The sequence below is a fragment of the Megalobrama amblycephala genome, linkage group LG17, assembly GCF_018812025.1.
Source record: "Megalobrama amblycephala isolate DHTTF-2021 linkage group LG17, ASM1881202v1, whole genome shotgun sequence".
NCBI classification, from domain to species: Eukaryota; Metazoa; Chordata; class Actinopteri; order Cypriniformes; family Xenocyprididae; genus Megalobrama; species Megalobrama amblycephala.
In genome coordinates, this window is record NC_063060.1 from 40,498,845 (window position 1) to 40,521,600 (window position 22,756).

Below are 22,756 nucleotides of genomic sequence, written 5' to 3' on the forward strand. Positions count from 1 at the left end.
AGATTTGAGATAGAAAATGGAACTCCACAAGGGAGTGTAATAAAGCCCATTCATTTTTTTCTGTAATGGTTAATGATGTTTTTAATCAAGTAAAAGACATTAATAGATGTTTTTTGCAGACAACAGACTCTGTGGAAAAGGGGAAGGAATGTTTTTCATATTAATGGGAAGATTCAAGAAGCAATCAGAAAAGGGTGAAGGTTTTTACATTTTGAGGCAGACCTATTTATTTTTTATTAAAATCTTTCATGGGCTGAACATATAAACAAAATGGTTGAGAAATGTCAAAAACTGTTAAACATCAAGAGATGTGTAAGTGGAGTGGAATGGAGGCAAGTTTCTCTTCATTAAAAACTATTTACATATACATTACGGTCTGTATTTGATTATAGTGGTATATTGTATGGTTCAGCCTGGAAAACCCGGGTCTAAGAAGGAACAAGATTCTCTTTGGGCCCCTCCATCATCTCAAGTTACTATTTTTATGTACACACATATATATATATATATATATATATATATATATATATATATACAGTACAGTCCAAAAGTTTGGAACCAATAAGATTTTTAATGTTTTTAAAAGAAGTTTCGTCTGCTCACCAAGGCTACATTTATTTAATTAAAAATACAGTAAAAAACAGTAATATTGTGAAATATTATTACAATTTAAAATAACTGTTTTCTATTTGAATATATTTGACAAAGTAATTTATTCCTGTGATGCAAAGCTGAATTTTCAGCATCATTACTCCAGTCTTCAGTGTCACATGATCCTTCAGAAATCATTCTAATATGCTGATCTGCTGCTCAAGAAACATTTAATGTGTACAATTGTACAAAATATTTGTGTACAATATTTTTTTTCAGGATTATTTGATGAATAGAAAGTTCAAAAGAACAGTGTTTATCTGAAATCTAATCTTTTGTAACATTATAAATGTCTTTACTGCCACTTTTGATTGATTTAATGCATCCTTGCTGAATAAAAGTATTCAATTTCTTTAATTTCTTTTCAAAAAAATAAAAATAAAAATTCTTACTGACCCCAAACTTTTGAACAGGTAGTGTATAATGCTACAGAAGCTTTGTATTTCAGATAAATGCTGTTCTTTTGAACTTTCTATTCATCAAGGAATCCTGAAAAAAAAAGTACACAATGTTTTCAACATTGAAAATAATCATAAATGTTTACTTGAGCAGCAAATCAGCATATTAGAATGATTTCTGAAGGATCATGTGACACTGAAGACTGGAGTAACGATGCTGAAAATTCAGCTTTGCATCACAGGAATAAATTACTTTGTCAAATATATTTAAATAGTACACAGTTATTTTAAATTGTAATAATATTTCACAATATTACTGTTTTTTACTGTATTTTTAATTAAATAAATGTAGCCTTGGTGAGCAGACGAAACTTCTTTTAAAAACATTAAAAATCTTAGTGGTTCCAAACTTTTGGACTGTACTGTATATATATATATATATATATATATATATATAAACATTAAATTAGTTTCATATGCAAATTACTAGAGACAGGTCGCATAAGTCCGCCGGTTTACTTGTTGGTCTGTGTTTTCAGATCATCTGCGCTTCCGAAGTGTTCTTTAATCTTTGCCAGATTGAAAAGATTAAGTAAAACACCAGGTAGAAAATGTGTTCTTTCAACAGAAAAGCTCCAATTTGGCTCCAATTTGATTTAAATTCTTCGAAACTGGCAACTGCAAGCATGAACGCTCATTAAAAACAAGTCTATAATTTATTTTTTACATCACAATTTTACACTGATTCAACAATATTGCCAATGATTCTTTGTTCATCTCAATGTTGATATTTTGTTGAAATCTCACAATTGTTGCAAAAGTGATACTGAACCAACATCACTTTGTAACTTTGCTATTAGCATCCACACATCAACACTGAATTAACATTCTTTCAATAATTGCTTGCTATCTGGGACAGTCCAATTTAATTACATTCAACTATTTTTATTGATACTTTTCAGTATTATATATATATATATATATATATATATATATATATATATATATTTTTTTTTTTTTTTTTTTTTTTTTTTTTTTTTTTTTCTCTAAACTTTTATCATTTTTTCCCCACTAATCATGTCTGTGCATTGTGGGATTGCATTATCCTGTAATACTGACAAAGAATCAGTACAGAATTTTCAATGACATTTAAATGTTTTAATTCATATAATTCATTTTACATACAAGTATATTACACACTTTATATGAGAGTGCAGCAATGCATGAAATTCTTGTGCTCCACAAACTTACCAGACATTCTCTTTATAGTGCTGAATTAAGGAGATGCATCTAATAAAAATAAAGGAGCAGTATGTACTACAGCATTCAGTAACAGAAGCACAGTAGGCATACAGTAGATATCAGAGGCTCTGCACTGCAGTTACAAGTTATACTTAGTGTCACACACTTCTACCACTTATCACATGTCCAAATGGGATGAACTGAAATTGTCACTTACATGCCATCTACAGATTTCATAGTGATTTTCTATTACAGTGCAGTGCATTCATACCACATCTGTGTGAATTGGTGTGAAGCTACTGGTCCTCAAAAGGGACAGGAAAATGGTACAATACTATCCTTTCAGACCAATGCAAAACCAAAAATGTTTGTCAAGAACATATTGAAGTGTAAAATAGGTCTCTATGTAATCATGTTGTGTGATTTGATCTGTGTTTGGACAACTGATATTAAAATATCTGTGCCATCTTTTATCTAACCCCCACTGGCACTACTAATTTGTTTAATTCATTTGTTTGTGTGTCTAAATGAGTTTATAATGGTCTTCATGCACATAATCAATGCAATTCTCTAGCTCCAATTTATTCAGGTCATCCGCATAAACCACAATAAAGCATTTTCCAAAGAAGGTTGTATACCTCTTCCATAGAAAGATGTGAACTCTGGGCTATGTTAAAGTGTGCAGTATATAATTATATTATGACTTGCTATGTTTGTGAAGTGGGAATCTATTAAATACTCTTCTTAATAATAAATCAGTGAAGTTATACTCCTAGAGTAAATACATCTATAGGTATTGATTTAATACTTGTGATTTTTCTGTGTATTTTAGTCCTTAGCTTCCTGCTTAGGAATCTTTCACAAACACAATGTTGTTTGGTAAAACATCTGCCGAGAAGAACATAACTGTACATATGAATGTATGGTGGTGAAAATGTGTATGTGTCCCTTTAAATAAGCATGGGATACACAGATTGGAAATGTAAAGCATGTGTCACCATTGTCCATCTAGCAGAACTCTACTTTACAAGCAGGGAAAGTTTCCTCCTGCATAGCCACAGTGCTGTTGCTGCCTAGGACTGTAATGCCCAGATGTCGTTGTTTTTCTTGAGTTTCCCGATACCACTCATGCATCATCAGTGATTCAAATGTGGGAATCAGGGTCACCTAGAAGTTTACACAAAGATAAAACAAAGTATGTCACATTATCCCCTCAAAAAAGATTGTTTTGGGTCCACTCTGATATGATAATCACAGGCAACCATAGGTATACCTGTCCGTGTAGAAGTGGCATAACATTTAAAGTGGCACGACAAAAAACAATTCTACAAGTAACTTGCAATTTTATGTTTAACACTTTCTCCGCCAGCATTTTTTTTTTTTTTTTTTTTTTTTTTTTTTATAAAGTTTCCAGCCACCGCTAACAATTTTGATCATTTTCACAAAAATGTAATGGCTCCTTTTTTCAGACTATACTCTAGAAAATGCTGGGTTAAAAACAACCCAAGTTGGGTTGAAAATGGACAAACCCATTGTTTGGGTTGTTAACCCAGCAGTTGGGTTAAATGTTCGCCAAACCTGCTGGGTAGTTTTATTTAACTCAACTATTGTTTAAAAACTGCTGTATTGCTTGCTTGAAATGAATCCAAAGTATGTTGGAAATGAACATTTATGAATATGTTTAATAAATGAACATTTATTAATACGTAAAATAAATAATTAAACAACAAACACTTATTAAATTGCTTATTAATAAATGTTCACCTTTTGATTATTATTGTTGCCTCTAGTAATTATGTGTCTTATTTTTAATTTCCAACCTATTTTAGGTTCATTTTAAACCAGTCATAAAGTAATTTTTAAACAGTAGTTGAGATAAATAACACTGCCCTGCACACTGGGCAAATATTTAACCCAACCTCTGGGTTAAAACAACCCAATCGTTGGGATTGTCCATTTTAAACCCATCTTGGGTTGTTTTTAAACCAGCATTTTTTAGAGTGTACAATGTTTATAAGCAACACTTATCGCTTGTTTCTGCTCCTTTTTTGCCTGTGTTTTAATCTGGACATTCAGTACTTTTTCAGAAGATGTGTAATAGTGCCCCCTACTGTATAACAATGAAAACAGGGAAAGCCAGAAAACTACATCAATGGTGGGGAAAGAGTTAACCACAGATAAAGAGGCCAAAGTCCTGTAGAGTTCCTTTGAATTGACTTCTACTGCATATATTTTCTCATACATACCGGCACATCCTCAGGCCATACAGATTTTCCCTCCAATAATGCATCCAGAATAGACCTCAGCAAGCTTTCCTTGAGTGTGTCGTCCCCACTTAATATGTAACAGGATGATCGCAAGCGGCAAAAAAACTCAACATCAACAGTAGAAGCTGCATGGCCTGAGGGAAGGTAAGCCAGGTCCAGGTATACTGAAGCACCAAGCTTGCAACCTGCATTAGGACACCAGTCAGTACCAGATAAATATCTTCATGCAAAAATAAACAATGTAAAATCAGTTCAAACCTGCTGTTGTGGATCGTTTAGAAGCAGAGCCTGTGCTCCGACTAGCCAGTATGTCTCCTGCTGAGCTGCTTCTCGAGCCACTAACAGAAGAACCTTGACTACCAGCCCTGGTTTTGGTGCCTTGTGAAGATGTTAACCTCTGCGTAACTCTTGCTGCTTTTCGGCCTTTTGTTGCACCAGGCTTTGCATTGCTGACAGGATCAGGCATACAAGCGCCAGGCTGAGGTGGAAGAGGAGGTAAGTCTTTCAGAGGTGCGGGTGGGGGATCCTTCGGCAAAGAATGATTCCCTCTGCAAGAATTCACACCATCATTTAGGTTCTGGGACTGCAGGTGGACACCACCTTCTTCATCAGAATCCAGAAGTCCATCTGCAGTAATGGATGGGCAATCCTCTACACCAGGATGTATATCTGAGTCTGTTGCCATCTGAAAATAGTCACTGGCAGAAGTGAGAGGGGTCTCCTGAGCTGGATGAGTGACCTTGTTACCTGAACATGAAGGTGGAAGGGGCTTAGCTACCTCTTGGGAGTGGTCACTATCATCAGAAAGGTTCAACGGGCTGGTGTTTCTAAAACCTGGTGACAGTGGAACATCTTGATTGCCAACCGGTTTGAAATGTTTGAACTCACATGGAGAGACCAAGCAAAGGTCAACATCATGGGTAGCATCAAATACTAGACCATGCGGTCCAGATGAACACCCATCTGGGCCATCATGAGGTGCCCTCTGGGTGTGAGGCTTCTTTAAAGACAAAGACATTCCTACTTTGAAATCAGAATTGACATGATGTCCGTTGGAGTAAGATGTTTCGTCTTCGTTGGTGGACTCGCTCACTGTTGGCAGCACTTGTTCAAAAGACATCGACAATGACTCATCGACCTCAGTGGACTGTGGTGAACTTACTTCTGCAGGCATTGAGTGTGTGGTGGTAAAAGTGGGAGATATATCATGCATTATATCCTTGAAAGAGCTGAGAGACAGGAAACTAGAATGCTTCTCTTTGGAGGAAGTTGAGATACTTTCTTGGTTACTTTTAGGGCATCCGGACTCTGAAAACTTGGACAATCCCGTCTGCTGGCTATCTGAGCCAAGACACATCTTCACGCCAAAACTACTATGATCTTTTGAGGCCCAGGTCTCTTCAGGTGACAAGTGATAAGGAGTATGACCAGCACTATTTGGACCTGATCTAGGAGATGTTAGCTCTAACGTCTTTTCATCTGGACTGACACAAACTTCCTCATGCCCATTTTTTGAAATATTATCTTTCAAAGCCCCATCAAGCAAAGTATACTCAGTGGGAGTGAGGTCTAGATTCACACAGAGCTCATTTTTTATTTTGACAAAGGGTCTCGCAGATGCTCCGGACATGCTTGGGTTTACTATGCTACTACACATAGACTGCACATTACCTGTTGAGACATTTTTCAGGTTCCCAGAGTCAACAATTTGCCTCTTCATGAGCAATTCATGTTGCTCTCGATCCAATTCCAGAAAATCTGCTGTCATATCTTCTGGTGAAGACATTATGGAGCAATTTACATCTTCTGAGTCTGTTGACATCTTCTGGTTCTGCTGCTCCTTGTTAGATTTAAAGTTTTTGGCTTTGTCCTCTGCCTGTTTGAATAATTTTCCTTCGTTTTTTACGTTTCCAGGCTTATTTGAGTTCAGTAATCCAGTGGAGGTTTTCTTGATTTCTTTCCCAAGAGGCTTTGTTGCTTTTCTCTCTTCGGTTTTGCTATCTAACTTTGGTCTTCTCGTTGAAGAATTTTTGCTACCTGACGTTTCTTTCTGCCCATTTTCTTGTTTCTTTGAGTCTGATATGTTTATTTTTTCATTGCTTTTGTCCTTCAAAGACTCCTTCCTTGTAACTAGTCTGGAGGGTTTATGTTTCACATTGCTTTCTACAGATTTTAACTTTTCTTCACCTTTTAGATCATTCGCATTCATGCCCTTGGTTTTGTCTTTTAGCTCTAGATCTCCACGAATCGCTCGGTCTTTTGAAGCACCATTACTTGGTCTGGATTCATTTTTAACAGATTTGGGACTGTCCTGACTCTCTGCTTTTGGATTCTTATCCTGTTTTGTTTCAAAATCTTTGGAGCACACTACAGGGCGCTTGAGAAACTCTAGATGCTTCAGTCTCTCCAGACCATCCATTATCTTTCCTTGTGGTGTAGAGCCAGGGAAGAGAACTCTGATGATTTTCTCCACTGGATTAGCAGGATGCCAAACAAGCAAAGCACATATAGAGACCACAGAGGATAGGTGGCCATCTAAACTCTTGGATTTGGAACTATTATCTGGCCAGTTATTCATGAAAGACTCTACTTCTTTGCTACGTTTGACTGGATTTAGGATATAAAGCTCAAGGCATCCCACTCCCATTTTCTGGAAAAGAATAACAGGTTCTATGGAGCCACTTGAATTGCGAAAAAGCGGTTCTGGTGAGATCTTTAGTTTTTCCAAATGCTGTAAAATAAGTCCTGCTAGATCACTGCTTCGTAGTACATTAGGATCACCCTGAAGCTTTTTAAGTCTGTTTGGGGCATTTAGGAAAACCACACCAAGCTCTGGAGAGATTAGATTCTTCGCCCATTGCTCCTTTTCCTGTGAGTCAGTTTTATTTTCCTCAAGCTCTGCGACCTTCCTCTCCAACAGACTGTTAACTCCCGGCAGGTTGTCTGTTCCAACATGTGTAAGCAGCACTGAGTCAACGCGGTCCAAATGCCTGACAAGCTTCCAGAAGCAAGAGCGTGGATCTGCTCCACCATTTACCAAAACATTAAAGCCATTGACAGCAAAAAAGGCACAGTCGCCTCTCCCTCCTGGAAAGACATAACAGCACGGACGACATAGCTTGAGGAATCCCACTGTGCCAGGTGGCTCTAAGAGATCAAATGTAGACTGTGGCTCTAAAGACTCAAAAATGTGGTCTGTGAACTCTTGAAGGCCGCCCATTTTGGGCAGTACCATTAGAGGATTCACCTTAATGTCGATAATGTCATGTATGTTGTGCTTCCCTAGCACTGAGTTTTTCCATTTTCCAATTTTAGGGCAGCTTAAGGTGAGGTTTGCTTTGCCATGTGTGCTTACAGAGTTTAAGAGAGCTTGAATCTGTTGGAAATGTACAGAAAACAGCTATCATCAAAAAAACTGAATCATTTGTAATGCATAGAAGAATCATATTATATACAAATATAGCTACTTTTTCTTATCCACTACTTATGAGAGGACAACACTTTAAAATATTGGTATACACATTTACAGTCTGGCAAACCTCTTCATCTGAAAAGATCTGGGTGAAATCATTAGGAGTGAACTGCCCCGTGTGCAGGACCAGATCCCCGGAGTCCTCAAGAGACTGTCCCGTTAGAACCAGCAATTTGTGCCGAGGTATGGATGATATGAAGCTGTGGACCTGAGTTACAAAAAATATTTATAAATTACAAAAATATTTCAAAGTATATTTATATATTCAAATATTTTAAATATATGCATATTATGTTTCAATTACATTTCAAGCTATTATCATATGCCTCTACAAAGTACTACAAAATGGAGACTGAATACTTGATTGAAAACTAATGTTTTGTTACAAATGATTACATTAGAAAATGAGACTAAATTTTTCTGCAGGATTGGTGATGGGTCTTATATTTCCGAGGCACTAAATTTAGCCTTAACATATCTTATGTGACCTTTGTCATTTATTGATTGTGTAATACAAATAAATAGAATCGAGGAAGAGAAGAGATGCCTTTAACAGTCACACACCTCAGAGTAGAGTAACCCTTCAGATGGATTTACTACAACTTTAATGTCCAGTACGTCTGAACTGAAATGAAATGTCTTCTGACCTATGATGGGATTGTAGGGAGACAAACAAAATGAGTCAATAGGGAAATCATCAGAATAAGTACACAAAGATGGCATGCATATGTGGATTTCTCAACAGCAAACATTAATGCATTGCATACTAATCTGAAAGAAAAAAAAAAGCACAATAAAGATAAATCAAAGAAAATTGCACTAAACTTTAAAGTCCAAAACATTATGCACTTAAATATTTGGCTATTCTGTAAGCTTTTAAAATCATGAGTCAAACTTCAAAGCGTTTTGAATGCTGCCATAACCTAAAACAGAGCCAGAGTAATGCAAAATAAAATGAGTGAGTTTTCCCTGAGTATTAGAGCTGCAAATGTCTATCAATGGTTTGTCAGCAAAATCACTTTCAAAACTACTGCAAGAAAATGTTCCACTGCTGTTTTTTTCAACAGCAGCCAAAGTCTGAACAATTGGTAGAAAGCACTTCCTTCCTGTCTTTCTGCTGTGTCTACTGAAATAGCAAATCAGGACCAACATACCAACATAATACAACTTTTACTGAATAATAGAAGCGACACAGTTTACACAGTCCTCATTACGCAATATAAATATTAAAATTATAATTAATTAATGATTTTCTTCCATTAAAGCAAAGCCTTTTTACATCAGACACTTAATGAAAGGATATTTATTGTGTTTATAAATGTAAAATACAAAAGGAACAGGTTTACTAAAACAATTTTCTGATAAAAGTGTCAAAATTCTTGTTAAGACTTTATTCCAAAAAAATATTTTTACATGCTCAACAGTTATTGTAATGTTCCATTGCATGCATGTTCTTTTTCTGCTATTCTCATGTTTGCCTTGAACCGTAATTCTTTTAATATAGACACATGCCAGTTGTTGTTTTTCAGACTTTTTGAAATTGGCATAATCAGATTATGGTTATGGCTTTAATGAGTTTATGACTCATACACATTGAAAATATAACCATATTCCATTATTAACTGGAATATTATTGTGCATGTCTGATACTGGAAATAGAGCTGTGCTGGGGCTGGACTACACAGTTGCTTCTTTGTTAATTCATAAGATTGAATCCCACACGTATATCATGTGCTCCAACTGGGCTCTGAAATATTCCCAACAGAGTTCTTTAAAAGTGTAGTTCATGTCTTTCACTGCCAACCCAAATGTGCTTCTTTTTGTATACCTCATAAAGTTATGTCTGCTGTATGATGAAAAATAAAAGTTACCCAGAAAAAAAGGCATTCATAGTCAGTAAATATTAGAAAGCAGAAATAATACCTCTTATGTCTTTGGATTCATAAGAAGAATGCTGAGAAGTGAAGAGCTTCAGCTGCTCATCCAAGTTACACACTGTCAGGTCCAGATCCCATGCGCGAATACCTATGTAAGGAGACGCAAGTATTCAAAGCATTATCAAAACTCAATAATGTCCTTATTGACACTTACTGTACTGGGTTTATGCCTATTACAAAAACAATGAACGTTGATTTGAGAGCAAGCAGGCTAAACCCCCAGAGCAAAAGCACTGCAGTCAGCATGTCACCGAAACATCATGTGAGACACACTGTGGCTTTTAGAGACAAATGAGATGGTTGGCTGACTGGCCATCAAAAAAAGCTTTGTTTCGTGGCATTGGTCTGCTGTACTCATGAAATATAAAAACCTCTGAACAACACTTTCTCATTTGACCATAAAAAGAAGCGACTCATCAGCTAGCACTGAAATAAATAAATAAAAATATTTTAATTGTCCTGTAAGCTGTTATCTTTTTTTCTTGCTCACTACCCACAGAGACAGGCTCTTTTCAGTTTTTGATCACCCAGACATCTGTGCTATCAACATCTGACATATTGTTAACGCCTCATGTGACTACTTTAAAATGGTACCACTGTCTCTGTTGCTGAAATGTTGATGACTGTCTTGCTGGAAAATCCAGCTTAAACTGGTAGCTTTTTTGTTTTGTAGCATGTAGCTGGCTGGTTTAAGATGATCATTACTTGGCTATCTTAGACCAGCTAGACACCAATTACAGTGTTTCACAATTAGATTAACTACTAGATTAAGTTGGATTTCTCATCAGGGTGATGATGGCCACTAAAATTAATTTACATGTAAGCAAAAAAACGACCGCTGGGGTGGGTGTGTGAACACGCACAGACTGAGACTAAACTGTTGATGTGTGAGAAACACGTTAAAAGAATAATTCGTTTCTATATACTGTATTAACGACTGTCGCGTATATTAATAAACATGTGAGGCAAATAATGTACTTAGGCATGCTGGAAAGGGATGCACAAGGTGGCTATTTTTGATGTTTACTATCTGATGCCATAACACTGCAGTGCAGGGACCGCTGCGTGAATCTTGTACCAGAATAAACATGATATTACTGCTTTGAAAGCTAATGTAGGGTAAGCGGTAGGCTATGTACGACAGCTTGTTGAAATATGCGTAAAAATGTATTGCTGAACGCGAGAGAAAGTCTCTGGCGCAATGAGTCGCACTGTGTTGATTGTGTTTCAGCCATCTCAGTTCACCAAACAACCGTTGAATAATTACAAAATCAAAGAATGGATTTTGAATGCAGTTCTACAACATACACAAATGAGAGATAATGATAATATTCAATATATTATTATAACAGCTTGGATGAACTATTATTATACCAAACCCAAAATTTAAAAGGGAGTACCTCGTTCAATCTCCACCACAATATAGTCCAGTATATGCGGTCTATAAAGCGCACCGATGACAATCAACATCGAGTATTTGTCATTGCTGAATCCAGGATGGGCTGTCAGGTCCTCTGGTTCCATCGCTGCCGTTAGACCCGACGCCATGTTGGAAAGTTATTCTTATGATGTAATACACAAGCATTTGATTCAAGCATTTTTGAAGGAACAGGCGGATAATTTGAATGAAACTGAAGCTGACCAATCGAAGTCCGCCGTGTTGCACGCATCAGCAATCTTCAATATTTAGGCTACTTGTTTTTAAGGAACGCATTTACCATGAATCAAATAGGAAATACATATGAATTAAGTACAATGCATTCACTCTACATTAGAAAAAATGTAGGTGAGGAAAGCAAAACAACCCAACCATTCAATAATTCATGACTTTATTTGGAATTTGCAAGGCATTTTACACAGCGGTAATGTGAAACGAATGCAGTGTCTGAAGTAAAAGGGAAAACGACTAGATTTTACATCATTTATCTGATTAAAGGCATTTCAAAATAAAAAAGTGGCATGATGTTCCTTGTGGACAGCCGCATAACTTGCCAACTCTTGCACCTTTACGCACTGCACACTGCTCACCTGCATCACACTGAAGATAAAAAGAAGACATGTAAGTGATGGAATGGTCAATGCAATTACAATACATGCAGGAAAATATTTTCAGCATAATGATAACATGTCATTTTGTTGTCAACTCGCTATTCTTTGAAAGTAATTAAAGTCAAAGTAGTCGAAAAACTGCTCATTTAATCACTGCAGGTTGCACCACTTTGAGTTTAGCTACTTGAAATGTAAGACAGTAATTAAACTTCAGCTAGAATTTTAAAATGCATTCAAAGCAATAACAGAATTAACTTATGATCAAAATCATTTCACGAATAAGCATTGGGTGTTGAAACAATTGAGTGCTACATTACCGAAGGAAGTAGACTAAACTTTTTTCCAGTTTGTGGGAGTTGTTTATTCTTTAACTTCTCAAGAACCTCTTGCAGTGCCTCTATCTGTAAAATAATTACATTTTTAGATCTATTTCATGAGATTATTCAAGATGGTTGGTTTTCTTCATTCATCTTCAAGACAGAACTTAAATAACTCACCAAATTGTTCTCCTCCTGTGTTTTTATGACACTCTCCAAAGAGCGATTGTCAAATGAATCATCACAGCTCGTGAGGATGAAGGACAGGGCAGAAGCAGCAGCGATAAGGACGATCCGTCCGCTAACCATGGTGCTGAAAGAATTTTTCTTGGTCCCCACAGATGGTCGTTGGTGATGAACAGCTGTTCTTTATAAATGAATTCTACATCACCTGCTACAACATTCATGATGATGACGGCCATATTTCCATACTTATGGTAGTTTGTCAGGAAAAGATATGCTTAACATTACAGATGCGGTTCATCCAGACTAAAAAATACTGGGTTTAAACAACCCAAGGGCTGGGTAAATATAGGACAGAACACATGTTGGGCTAATTTTACCCAGCAAATTTGGTTGTTTATTTAACCCAGCATAATAGGTTGATTTATTTTTACTATAATACTTTTTTTTTTAAACTTCATACATGAATTAATGTTTACAGATTAACATAAATCCTCTAAACTTTTTTTAATACTCCACACAACCACTTTACATGATTATTTTCGATCATATTTTTAGTATATCATATTTTATATAGTTTTACATAAAATACATATTGCCTACAATTAAGCTTGTTTAACAAATATTCGAAGTAAAAAATTAAACATTTAGAAGTAATTCAAGAGTAATCGACCAGTTTCTGTTGTCCTGTTTCCACCGTAACTGCGCTGGAGCTCATGCCGGAGATGACTCGCGTTCAGCGGGGGAACTGATAACTTCAGACCGCCACTCTGCGTCTCACTCAGCTGAAAAATGCTGTGACTGACACCACAACCTGTTCATAAATAATCAGTGTACAATTCTGATAATTTATTTTAACATCCTAAGTATTTATATTCTGTATCTTTTTTAATAAAATCATAAAAAAGTATGCAAGCCATCACGTGAAAAGACCGACAAGACACTCCTAAAATTGACTCACATCGCCCATGTATGTTGCTTTGCACAAATTTAAACGATATACAGAAAAATAACGTTTTTTGGATAAAATAAAACGTACACAAACCTGTATTTTACCGAAGACATGCACCAATTTGTTGGAGTTGCACTGCTCTCTCCTGAAGAGGTCGCAAAAAGCCCGCGATAAATAACTCAACCCTGGGTTGTTATGTCTGACCCAGGATCTGGGTAACACAAAAACTATCCAAACACTGGATAACTAAATAATAATAATAATTACCCAAAAGGCTCAACCCAGGACTTGGGAAGAAACAATAACCCAAGGTTTTTTAGAGAGTTTCCTAACTCAATGTGACCATGCTTTTGTCTGCTTATGTTTGTACACTGTTACCATAAACCAGGGATTTTCCTTTTACAGACTGTGACCCCACCCAAAATCTAAGAAAAACCAGGGACCCCAAAAATCTACATTTTCTCTGTAACACTTTACTATTGCATTAATACCATAAACAAATCATTTACATAATATAATAGGAACTTGCATTCAATTTGGAAATTATAGGAAACTTTGATTCACTGTTTCTGTTTTTACATTCATATGTATATTTGAAGCATTTCTTTATTAATTTTTTATAAAGAAACGTCTTTTTTCCCTTCTTTTTTTAAGTATTAGCCTGGTCTGGTCACCGAACCCCTGCAATACCGTCACAAACCACCAGGTGTCGACTTCCGAACAAAATAGCCTACTAAATAATTGTGTAGACCTTGGCGCTGATATCCAAAGTAAATAATTGAAATAATTTAAACATATAATTTCATGATCATTTTAAATAAAATCTCAAATCTCTGAAATTAACACAATTATTCGAGATATGTGACAGAGGATTGCTTGATCTGGATGATTCCGGGTCAAGTCCAATATTGACAATGATCTGGCGAGGAGGAATAGATGATTGGGGTCATGTATAAAGAGTAACCAAGATCAGTGGCTTTGCTTCAGGTATTAATGAGATAACCTGTAAGGCAGAGACACTAAGGCACTTGGGAAATTCTAGCCCAATTCAGAAAATCAGAAATAAAACTTTAATAAGAAACTTTAATGATCCCATGTAAATATTTAATTAACTAAGCACTAAGTAGCCTACACAAGTTCACTGCCCCTCTATGATTAATCTATCTATCTATCTATCTATCTATCTATCTATCTCTTTATATGTTCATTCATTCATTCAGATATATTTCTATATATCTGGGTCTATATTATCTATCTATCTATCTATCTTTAAAAGTTTGTGATGGCACACCGAAAAGCATTTCAAAGCTTTAAATTCAAATAGAGAATAAAATACTTTTGACATTATAGGTCAGATGTGCTGTCATTATAAAATATAAAGCTAAGAAATAGCCAAAATAGATGAATAGCTAAAGTGAGTGCAATTCTCAAATATTTTAATTAAGTGCATGCATGTTGATATTAAGGACATCAAAATAATTAAGAAATATCAAAATGTAAAGGTTATTTGTAGGCCTACATGAACTACAAGATTTAAATTTTACAACAGGCTACATAAAACTTCTGAGTTTATCATTGCAGCGAGCATGGGCGAGGCTAGCCCCTTTTTAGGGGTGCTTCAGCACCCCTAAAAAGGAGCTCAGCACCCCTAAAACTTGGAGTAAGAAATGTTATTCTAAAATTTTTGTTCGTCTTTTACAAGGTTAAATAATGTCCAAATCATACTCCGTAGTTTGTGGTTTAAAATGTAGCCTATGTGTTAAGGATGAAAATGAAAACATCCCCCTTAGCAAATGATGTCATCCTCTTCTCTTCTTCTACTTCTCCTCTGTACCTGCACCGCTCAGCACGACCGTCATCCAGCGCGAAACACACGCAGAGTGAGAACCCGATATGTAGGCTAGTGTTGTGAATCAACTAAGTTGCTCCAAAGCTGTGTCTCACACTTCTTTCCTTTTACCTAGAGTTGTTCCGATTCCGAAACCATATCGGTGAGTACTGGAAAATATTCCCCCTGGGTGATGCTACTCCTCAAACCACCAACAGAGCATATAAAATACCAAAAATATAAATCTTTTTTTAAAACATCGCCAAGTAAAACGCTCTCTTTACGACCACAACAAACGGGACACTTTTCAGACGCGCGTTCCGACCTCGCCTCAGCGCCAGTCGCAAGTTAAACGAGGGAGCTTCAGTTGAACAACAGTGAACTGCGGTTGAGATGTTGTCAGGCTATGTCGGTAAAACTCAGAAAAATGAACACGACTGTCCAATCAGCCGTTATAGCTACTGTGCTCGCGGCGCGCTCTCAAGAATTGCATGCGCAAATGCGCCGGCGCGTGCTGCATAATTACTTTATTATAGCTTAAATAAAGCGCAAAAGAAACTGCGAGCAATGATGGTCGTTGTTCTGTTGTAAGTGAAGTCATGAAATTGCCAAACATGCGATTAAAGCTGCCTCAAAACTGTGCAGGCATGTATTTGTTGACATGGTTTTAAAGCTATTGTTATCCAATTTGTTGGCCTTAAAACGTCTTAAATGCACATATGTACACCAGGGAAATCTAAATTTTCTCGGGGGAGCATGCCCCCCAACCCCCCTAGGAAACTACATTTTCTGACCTCGGTAATTAAAACCCGGCGTGCGGCCCGGCTTATTCTATCTAATGAAATCTGAGGTAAACGTGCATTTCTCCAAGTGTGCACACTTTTGGACTAAAAGTTTGTGTGTATGCACTGTGATCAAAAATAAATGGGACCAAACACAATTGAATTTGTGTCTCGTTATTCAATTAATAACTAGGCTAAAAAAAAAAGAAAAAAAATCTGGATTTTGGAGTTAGTTGAATCAATGTTAAAATGATAAAGTTATTTTTCAATAGACATATTTTTTGTTTTTGTGTGAAAAGAGGGTGGGTGGTGGCAGTGGGGCTCATTGGGTGCTCAGCACCCCTAAAGCTCTGACCCTAGAATCGCCCCTGGCAGCGAGATCTTTTACTAAACTGAATGCTATTAGCTAACTAACTCGATATGCTAGCAAGGCCTTATGGGTATTAATGCCACTTGAAAAGGATTAAGATGATAAACATGTTGTCAACAGATGATTTGTGGTGCTACAAACTTTGTCAAACTATAATCTTATTCAACTGATGTAATCACAACAGCCCTGATTGATTGATTGTCATGCAAAATGGCGGCCATCTGACAATCAAATAACCTCCGCTCCCGTGTTGCGCTTCACAGCTCATCTTCATTTTGTTATAACACATTATCATCACCTGACATAATTAAAGCTAAACAATTTAATCTCATGATCTGACCCTAATCACCGAAACCAACGAAATCGCGGACTTTAGTATAATTCCCAGATCTAGTTATTAGTTTTGATGTAATCAGAGAATGATTACCTACATGATCACCTTAATTTCTGAGGTACTTGCCCGCACATGTCCCCTCTCCTCGTGATCTCAGATGTCCACGAGGAGGTACAGTAACAGTTCTCGCCACCAGATGGAGCGCTGGACAAAGAAGACCGTCCAGACGCTCATGACGGTTGAATAAATGCTGTTCAAGAATTGGATGACTTTTGCATCAACTAATAAATTAATTATTATTATTATTATTATTATTATTATTATTATTATTATTATTATGTAAATTATCATTTGAGACAATAAATGCAAAAATTTAGACTAACATAACGGTTAAATAATGCGCAATATGGTTTCATATAATTAAATGCATTTTTTAATCAGCAACGGCTTCGAACGCGGCTCAACCAATCAGAATCAAGGGCTGGAACTAACCGTTTTATAATAGAGTTTATAAAACTGTTTGAAGTCCACGTACGTTAGTTGACATTATGATGTATTATTTTTTAAAGATATATATTTTTGCACAACATTTTGCAAAGCCATTATGAGATAATAGAAATTAAAATAAACAAAATATAACGTAAAAATGCAGAGATAAAGTTTTTTTGAAAGTTCAACAATACTTGAAATCTCAGCGGGTGCTTCATGCATATCGTGACAAAAACAAGTTTTAAATCCATCTGTCAGGAACTAACTATCAATATTAATGACTTTTCATTTTTAACAGATTAGTCTGCAGGATTTCATTATGGAGAATAGTTCCTTGATCGTTCCTCACACAAAGACATCAACTGCAGATGACACAATACTTCACACAATAGGAGACTCCATAGAAACCTTCGTGGGCAACTAACTAGCATGAGGTTTCGGCTGCAGTTTCAACCACGCCCACTACGCTACTCCTCCTATAAAAACCACGGGCTCCCACAGCGTGTAGTCAAATACGAGCCGAGACAGCATCTTAGCAACAAGTATCGGAGCAGTGCGAGAGAGAAACCACTCGAAATCTCTGTGGATTACTACCGCCATATACTCTGGAATTATATTATTTGGGGGAATTTCTATTTCTGGATTATAACATCATTTAATGACAAACATGACTCTGGAGGAAGTTGTTGGATGCAGCAGCACTGACAGAAAGTAAGTTACTTGTTTCGTATAGCCTAACTAAGTGAGTCTTCTTCATTGTAACCGTTTCATGAGTTAAAACTGACAATTCATTTTTCTTTTAAGAATGGAAACAGTGAGTGAAGCTCTCGAGGAGCTTCTAGTGGCTGCACAACGACAAAACTGTCTGACAGTTGGAGTCTACGAGTCTGCACAACTCATGAATGTGTAAGTATTTTACTCTTATCTCAAATGTAATTCGCTTTTTTAATCGAATTGCATATTAAATTAAATGCGTTTATTAACTTTTTCAGGGACCCAGACAGCGTGGTCCTCTGCGTTTTAGCGACTGATGAGGAGGACGAAAATGATGTTGCGCTTCAGATCCACTTCACGCTCATCCAAGCCTTCTGCTGTGACATCGACATCAACATTGTGCGCGTCTCCGGCATGAGGCGTTTGGCACAGGTTCTCGGAGAGCCTCTTTCCACTGACAGCAACGCCAATGAACCAAGAGACCTCCACTGCATACTTGTTACTGTAAGTAGCTATTTTTATGCATTTTACAAATGCATATTAAACAGGAGCAGTGTGCGAATTATAAAATATCATTCGAGGGAGGGGTGTAGTTTTTTATATCGCTTTTGTTGTCGTTCATTTATTTGTGATATGTAAATATACCGAATAAATAATAACAGTTTTAACATTTTACTAATGTTCTATCCGGTAATGAGCTTTACTAAATGCAATTCGCACCCTTAAAGGGATAGTTCACCAAAAAAATCATTTACTCACCCTCAAGTTCTTCCAAACCTGTATAAATGTCTTTGTTCTGCTAAACTCAAAGGAAGATATTTGGAAGAATGTTTGTAACCAAGCAGATCTTGCCCCCATTGACTAGCCTACTATTGTATTTTTTTTCCTACTATGGAAGTCAATAGGAGGGGCGAGATCTGTTTGGTTATAAATATTCTTCCAAATATCTTCCTTTGTGTACAGGAAGAATAAATTTCATTGTTCTGCTGTACACAAAGTAATATATTTGGAAGAATGTTTGTAACCAAGCAGATCTTGCCCCCATTGACTAGCCTACTAGTGTATTTTTTTCCTACTATGGTAGTCAATGGGGGGGCGAGATCTGTTTGGTTATAAATATTCTTCCAAATATCTTCCTTTGTGTACAGGAAGAATAAATTTCATTGTTTTGCTGTACACAAAGTAATATATTTTAAGATATCTCGCCCCCCATTGACTACCATAGTAGGAAAAAAATACTATGGTAGTCAATGGGGGGCAAGATCTGCTTGGTTACAAGCATACTTCCAAATATCTTCTGTTGTGTACAGCAGAACAATTAAATTTATTCTTCCTGTACACAAAGGAAGATATTTGGAAGAATGTTTGTAACTAAGCAGATCTTGCCCCCCATTGACTAATATAGTCAATGGGGGCGAGATATCTTCAAATATCTTACTTTGTGTTCAGCAGAACAATGAAATTTATACAGGTTTGGAACAACTCAAGGAGGAGTAAATGACAGAATTTTCATTTTTTTCGGGGTGAACTATCCCTTCAACACAGATCAAGAAAGTACCAAAAAAGCTATTGTGAAAGATTTGCAATACTAATCATGTTTCTTTCCTTCTCATAGAACCCACAAGCCGAGCATCTCAAGCTGAAGGAGGTGGGAAGTTACTGCAAGGAAAGCCGTTGCAGGAACCAGTGGGTGCCCTCCATTGCCCTGCAAGAGCGCTGAGATATTCTGCACTGAAATGTGCTGAAGAGAAAAGGAATATTGATGTCGTCCTTCAGCTGTCATGAGGACACACTCATCAGTTCAAGGGGACTGTCTAATAGTCCATTCCAGAGCTTCCACCTCCATGTTTATGGAATTCGAAGTGTCAGAGGATACTAGAGACATTGGTCCACGTTCCTCATAATGCATGATCGGTGTTATCGCCATTTGGAAGGACCGAACGAGCATCAGGGTGGTCGTGGACATTGTTGTACCTCTAAAGGGATGCAGCAAGGATGCTGGGGATGTTTCCAGACGCCGGCGTATGGCCGCACTTTGCACTCCACGAGGAGGGTGAATGAATAACACGTGACTCAGACCTGGGTCTACAGAGGAAAAGTCAATAAGAGACTGCTATTCAAGGACTGAATTTGTCTTACCATAATTTTTATTTATGCACAACACTGATGTCATTCAAAACAAATAATATATTTGGATATTTATGAATTTGCAAAGTGTACTTTTTCTTATGAAATAAATTTTATGCATAATTGTTCAAAAAATTAACAGCTCCCGTTGTGTTTTTTATGTCAACTTTTTGGACATTAGAGGAAAAACCGTCACAGGAGTTCAGTTTAGAGCTGGTCATAAAGACAAATTAGTTAAAAATACTCTTGCTTCCTTATTGGAATAGCCAAGTATCATTTCAGATGTTATTTTAAGCTCACAATAAGGAAGAGATGGACTTAAATTGTTCTGTGGGACAACAGACACTTACGATTAATGGTAAAGAAACATCATTCCCAAGGAGATTGCTGTTCACATATTGACACCTGTTTTTTCCCCCACCTGTATCATGAATCATGCAGCCTAGACGCAGCACTATGTGTACAGAAGTAAGAGGTTCCTTATCTGTTTCTCAAACAAAGGGCTTTGTTTGCAAGAGGTGAAAAATATACATGAGAACACAGCTCTGAGGACTTGCTTTTTAATATCTTCCTGCTCAAGAGGATGAAGGAGAAACTACAGCCAGATAAGATCATAAACTGCTTAGCTATTCTTTTTCACTGCCTTTTCATCCAAAAAAAAAACAGTCGAATAGTAATCTTTCAAAAAGAACAATCGATGCCATTATAGACTGGACATGAAAACATGCATAAACATCTTATTAGTCACAGACTCGTGCTGTTTTTCAGAAGACCGAAAAATAGCTTGATCACTCTGACTTAACTGACCTTTTCTTTGGTGACTGTGAAAGGTCAGGCTGCCTGCAGGCCACATGCAGGAGAGATCTGAGATCACACTCCCTGTGATTTTTCCCATTAACTTTGCAGACAGCTAAAGGGACCCTTACTGCACGTGATCGACTCCACATCTTCCTCTCTATGACTTCGGTGTGCTCTGACTACTGCGCTGACTCACACCATATTCCTTTAAAGACATCTGGGGATGATTCCACTACAACTTTAGTAATATGAAGTGATTAATTGATGACTCAGTGTCATCTACATCTGCACAGGCGGAGTATCAACCTTTTCTTGAGAACATGTCATGCCGTACAGAAGGGTTGAATGGCATGTCTGTATTTTCACAGGGAGCCCTGTACTATGTGGCAGTGTTTACAGTTCCCTTGTGCCAAAAGAAAAAAAAAAATTCACTTGCTGAACGAGAGGTTAAAAAAAAACAATAGTGCAATTCAAGAACGGTGATGAGAAGAAAGTTAGTGAGCAGTAATCACCCACTTTATGAAGTCATCAACAGGGGCCATTGTTTAAGTGGGGTGGATCAGTTAGCAACTGACAGATATATTTGTGTCTTCATTGTAAAACCCCGAGAGAAAACAGTGATTTCTGCCCCGAGGCCCTGGTCCACGCACAAAGCCGACGTTGATGGGCTCCTCTGCAGACAGACATGACTAAAGCATGGTGCGTACCCTGGGCGGCTGCTGGGCTGAGCTGCGCACTTCAAGACTGTCTGACGTCAAGCTGGAGAGAGAAAATAGAAGAAAAACAGGAACAGAAGGCTCTTATTTCCATGGCAGCAATAGCACAGCACTTTAACAACGATACTCGCTATACTGAGGTAACAGCCTCTGCCATGAATAGACTGACTGCATGTTCTATTCTTAGACTAGCAGGAGCTATATTTGAGCATGTCACTGACTCAAATGTTCACTGAAAAGCAAAAAGTGGAGCATGCTGGGGTTTTTACATCAGACATAAACACTATAGTCTGAATATAAACACAGCACAGTAGAATTATGATGTCTGCAGTGTTCATGGGGTGATCTATTTTAAGATCATTAAATGAAGAAAATCACAGGCTACTCAACAGTTCTTTTCCATATTTATTCTAAAAGAAAACATTGGTTGAGCTTCAAAAATATGCATGGTTTATCTTATCCACTATAAAGCCACTGTTGTACGGTGAAGGATAAAATAGATTATTATTTGCTATTAAGAATTCATTCGCACTACTTAATTCACGTTTTATTTATTTGTTCCCTCGTTTTAATTTTCCTGTGGTGAAAATCAAGTTTTTAATGTTGTTTATATGTCTTTGAGGTGTTTTTAATATGCTTTCAGACAAACCATGTGCAAGTTTATCATTCAACACCATTGCTGAGTATTTTCTCCTTAAAACTGCAGACGCGATTTGAAATCGCTGGTGTTTCTTATGTCACAAACTACCTTGTAACCAATCAGGTCAACATGTGGGCGGGCTTTAGCATATCATTAGCTCTGAAGCAGGGGAGTCTCAAGAGAAGCTTATCCCGGGATATTTTTATGTTGTAGATATGAAAAATCGGGTACATTTAGCAATATAGCATGTGAATATGATGTGTATTACGATTTTATGATGGACTATGACATTCTCCACTGGCGTTGTTCAAAGCATTTCTAAGGATGCTGATTTTCAGAAGGCAGACTGAGACGGCAAACAGGAACATGGTTTGTGTAACATTAGCAACACATTATTAGATAGTTGTAAAGAGTGATATCTTTGTGCAGCATTTACTACAGTAAAGTTGACTGAGTGGATCTCTGAGCTGGTGTGAGTGAGTGGAGGCGG

The 22,756-nt window shown here is 37.0% G+C and overlaps 3 protein-coding genes across 5 annotated transcripts; 1 reads left to right on the forward strand and 2 right to left on the reverse strand.

Annotated features, from left to right (window-relative positions):
• Positions 1–2,192: 2,192 nt before the first annotated feature.
• map1sb (microtubule-associated protein 1Sb) lies at positions 2,193–11,585 on the reverse strand. Its single transcript, XM_048164350.1, has 7 exons — positions 11,368–11,585; positions 9,954–10,055; positions 8,595–8,677; positions 8,098–8,238; positions 4,817–7,934; positions 4,538–4,743; positions 2,193–3,458 (listed from the first exon to the last, which is right to left on the reverse strand). The coding sequence occupies exons 1-7, from the start codon at positions 11,513–11,515 to the stop codon at positions 3,300–3,302; spliced, it is 3,957 nt and encodes a 1,318-aa protein (XP_048020307.1). The 5' UTR covers positions 11,516–11,585; the 3' UTR covers positions 2,193–3,299.
• A 140-nt stretch (positions 11,586–11,725) lies between these two features.
• LOC125251381 (cocaine- and amphetamine-regulated transcript protein-like) lies at positions 11,726–17,103 on the reverse strand. Of its 3 annotated transcripts, none has more exons than XM_048164377.1 (4): positions 16,888–17,103; positions 12,514–13,330; positions 12,334–12,417; positions 11,726–12,005 (listed from the first exon to the last, which is right to left on the reverse strand). In XM_048164377.1, exons 2-4 carry the CDS (start codon positions 12,640–12,642, stop codon positions 11,898–11,900), a joined length of 321 nt encoding a protein of 106 aa, XP_048020334.1. In that variant the 5' UTR covers positions 12,643–13,330; positions 16,888–17,103; the 3' UTR covers positions 11,726–11,897. The 3 variants fall into 3 exon arrangements, with proteins under 3 accessions (XP_048020334.1, XP_048020332.1, XP_048020331.1); XM_048164375.1 differs by having other exon boundaries at positions 16,880–17,103; XM_048164374.1 differs by lacking the exon at positions 16,888–17,103 and having other exon boundaries at positions 12,514–13,518.
• Positions 17,104–17,557: 454 nt separating this feature from the next.
• On the forward strand, positions 17,558–20,654 carry gadd45bb (growth arrest and DNA-damage-inducible, beta b). The gene is made up of 4 exons (XM_048164371.1): positions 17,558–17,982; positions 18,076–18,177; positions 18,264–18,489; positions 19,601–20,654. Exons 1-4 carry the CDS (start codon positions 17,930–17,932, stop codon positions 19,703–19,705), a joined length of 486 nt encoding a protein of 161 aa, XP_048020328.1. The 5' UTR covers positions 17,558–17,929; the 3' UTR covers positions 19,706–20,654.
• Positions 20,655–22,756: the final 2,102 nt, after the last annotated feature.